The sequence below is a fragment of the Carcharodon carcharias genome (genome assembly GCF_017639515.1).
Source record: "Carcharodon carcharias isolate sCarCar2 chromosome 38 unlocalized genomic scaffold, sCarCar2.pri SUPER_38_unloc_12, whole genome shotgun sequence".
NCBI lineage: Eukaryota > Metazoa > Chordata > Chondrichthyes > Lamniformes > Lamnidae > Carcharodon > Carcharodon carcharias.
Genome location: NW_024470778.1, coordinates 104,757 through 107,500, shown reverse-complemented (window position 1 = coordinate 107,500; position 2,744 = coordinate 104,757). Strand labels below are relative to the sequence as shown.

At 49.5% G+C, this 2,744-nt stretch overlaps 1 protein-coding gene across 1 annotated transcript in view; it reads right to left on the bottom strand.

Moving 5' to 3' along the window:
* LOC121274775 overlaps positions 1 to 2,123 on the bottom strand; it is a gene marked incomplete at its 5' end in the record, with an annotated part of 104,617 nt that extends 102,494 nt beyond the window's left edge. Inside the window, one exon of the mRNA XM_041182113.1 lies at positions 1,945 to 2,123. Within this exon, the coding sequence (XP_041038047.1) occupies positions 1,945 to 2,123 (179 nt within the window). The remainder of the gene's footprint in view (positions 1 to 1,944) is intronic.
* Between the last annotated feature and the right edge of the window lie 621 nt (positions 2,124 to 2,744).

Here is a 2,744-nt window from a genome sequence, read left to right as displayed (position 1 = left end):
CTCCTGAGTGAGTGAGTGGGTGTGTGTGTCCATGTGTGTGTGTGTGTGGAGTGTGCTCCCTCTGATAGGTGAACTCTCTGTAATATAGGTACCTCTCCTGAGTGAGTGAGTGAGTGTGTGTGTCCGTGTGTGTGGAGCGTGCTCCCTCTGATAGGTGGACTCCCTGTTATAAAGGTACCTCTCCTGAGTGTGTGAGTGTGTGTGTGAGGAGTGTGCTCACTCTGATAGGTGAACTCTCTGTAATATAGGTACCTCTCCTGAGTGTGTGAGTGTGTGTGTGTGTGTGTCCGTGTGTGTGATGTGTGCTCCCTCTGATAGGTGAACTCTCTGTAATATAGGTACCTCTCCTGAGTGAGTGAGTGTGTGTGTGTCCATGTGTGTGTGGAGTGTGCTCCCTCTGATAGGTGAACTCTCTGTAATATAGGTACCTCTCCTGAGTGAGTGAGTGTGTGTGTGTGTGTCCATATGTGTGTGTGTGGAGTGTGCTCCCTCTGATAGGTGAACTCTCTGTAATATAGGTACCTCTCCTGAGTGAATGAGTGAGTGTGTGTGTCCGTGTGTGTGGAGCGTGCTCCCTCTGATACGTGGACTCCCTGTTATAAAGGTACCTCTCCTGAGTGAGTGAGTCAGTGTGTGTGTGTCCATGTGTGTGTGTGGAGTGTGCTCCCTCTGATAGGTGAACTCTCTGTAATATAGGTACCTCTCCTGAGTGAGTGAGTGAGTGTGTGTCCATGTGTGTGTGTGTAGAGTGTGCTCCCTCTGATAGGTGAACTCTCTGTAATATAGGTACCTCTCCTGAGTGAGTGAGTGAGTGTGTGTGTCCGTGTGTGTGATGTGTGCTCCCTCTGATAGGTGAACTCTCTGTAATATAGGTACCTCTCCTGAGTGAGTGAGTGTGTGTGTGTCCATGTGTGTGTGGAGTGTGCTCCCTCTGATAGGTGAACTCTCTGTAATATAGGTACCTCTCCTGAGTGAGTGAGTGTGTGTGTGTGTGTCCGTGTGTGCGATGTGTGCTCCCTCTGATAGGTGAACTCTCTGTAATATATGTACCTCTCCTGAGTGAGTGAGTGAGTGTGTGTGTCCGTGTGTGTGGAGTGTGCTCCCTCTGATAGGTGAACTCTCTGTAATATAGGTACCTCTCCTGAGTGAGTGAGTGAGTGTGTGTGTGTCCATGTGTGTGTGGTGTGTGCTCCCTCTGATAGGTGAACTCTCTGTAATATAGGTACCTCTCCTGAGTGAGTGAGTGAGTGTGTGTGTCCATGTATGTGTGGAGTGTGCTCCCTCTGATAGGTGGACTCTCTGTAATATAGGTACCTCTCCTGAGTGAGTGAGTGAGTGTGTGTGTCCATGTGTGTGTGGAGTGTGCTCCCTCTGATAGGTGGACTCTCTGTAATATAGGTACATCTCCTGAGTGAGTGAGTGAGTGTGTGTCTATGTGTGTGTGTGTGTGTGTGTGTGGAGTGTGCTCCCTCTGATAGGTGGACTCTCTGTAATATAGGTACCTCTCCTGAGTGAGTGAGTGAGTGTGTGTGTCCATGTATGTGTGTGGAGTGTGCTCCCTCTGATAGGTGGACTCTCTGTAATATAGGTACCTCTCCTGAGTGAGTGAGTGTGTGTGTGTCCATGTGTGTGTGTGGAGTGTGCTCCCTCTGATAGGTGGACTCTCTGTAATATAGGTACCTCTCCTGAGTGAGTGAGTGAGTGTGTGTGTCCGTGTGTGTGGAGTGTGCTCCCTCTGATAGGTGGACTCTCTGTAATATAGGTACCTCTCCTGAGTGAGTGAGTGAGTGTGTGTGTCCGTGTGTGTGGAGTGTGCTCCCTCTGATAGGTGGACTCTCTGTAATATAGGTACCTCTCCTGAGTGAGTGAGTGAGTGTATGTGTCCATGTATGTATGTGTGGACTGTGCTCCCTCTGATAGGGGGGTTCTCTGTTATAAAGGTACCTCTCCAGCAGATATTCCAGGTTGGAGATCTTGGCAAGATCCAGGGTGACGAGTTGCACAGCGTGGGAAGTGAGGGAGCGGTGAATGTACCCCTGCGAATGCAGGAAGAGCAGAGCTTCACAAACCTGGAAAAGGAGCCGGACTATTTGCTCTGACTGAAAGCCAAGGAAGTCAGACCTCTAAACAAGAGAAAACCAGGGGTTAGAGCGCACAGTCAGTAATGAGTGTGTGCATGTTAGTGTTAGAGCGCACAATCAGGAGTGAGTGTGTGTGAGTGTTAGAGCGCACAGTCAGGAGTGAGTGAGTGTGTGTGAGTGTTAGAGCGCACAGTCAGGAGTGAGTGAGTGTGTGTGAGTGTTAGAGCGCACAGTCAGTAATGAGTGTGTGTATGTTAGTGTTAGAGCGCACAGTCAGGAGTGAGTGTGTGTGAGTGTTAGAGCACACAGTCAGTAATAAGTGTGTGTATGTTAGTGTTAGAGCGCACAGTCAGGAGTGAGTGTGTGTGAGTGTTAGAGCGCACAGTCAATAATGAGTGTGTGCATGTTAGTGTTAGAGCGCACAGTCAGGAGTGAGTGTGTGTGAGTGTTAGAGCGCACTGTCAGGAGTGAGTGCGTGTGAGTGTTAGAGCACACTGTCAGGAGTGAGTGTGTGTGAGTGTTAGAGCGCACAGACACGAGTGAGTGTCTGGGAGTGTTAGATCACACAGCCAGGAGTGAGTGTGTGTGAGTGTTAGAGCACACAGTCAGGAGTGAGTGACTGTGTGATTGTTAGAGCACACAGTCAGGAGAGTGTGTGAGTGA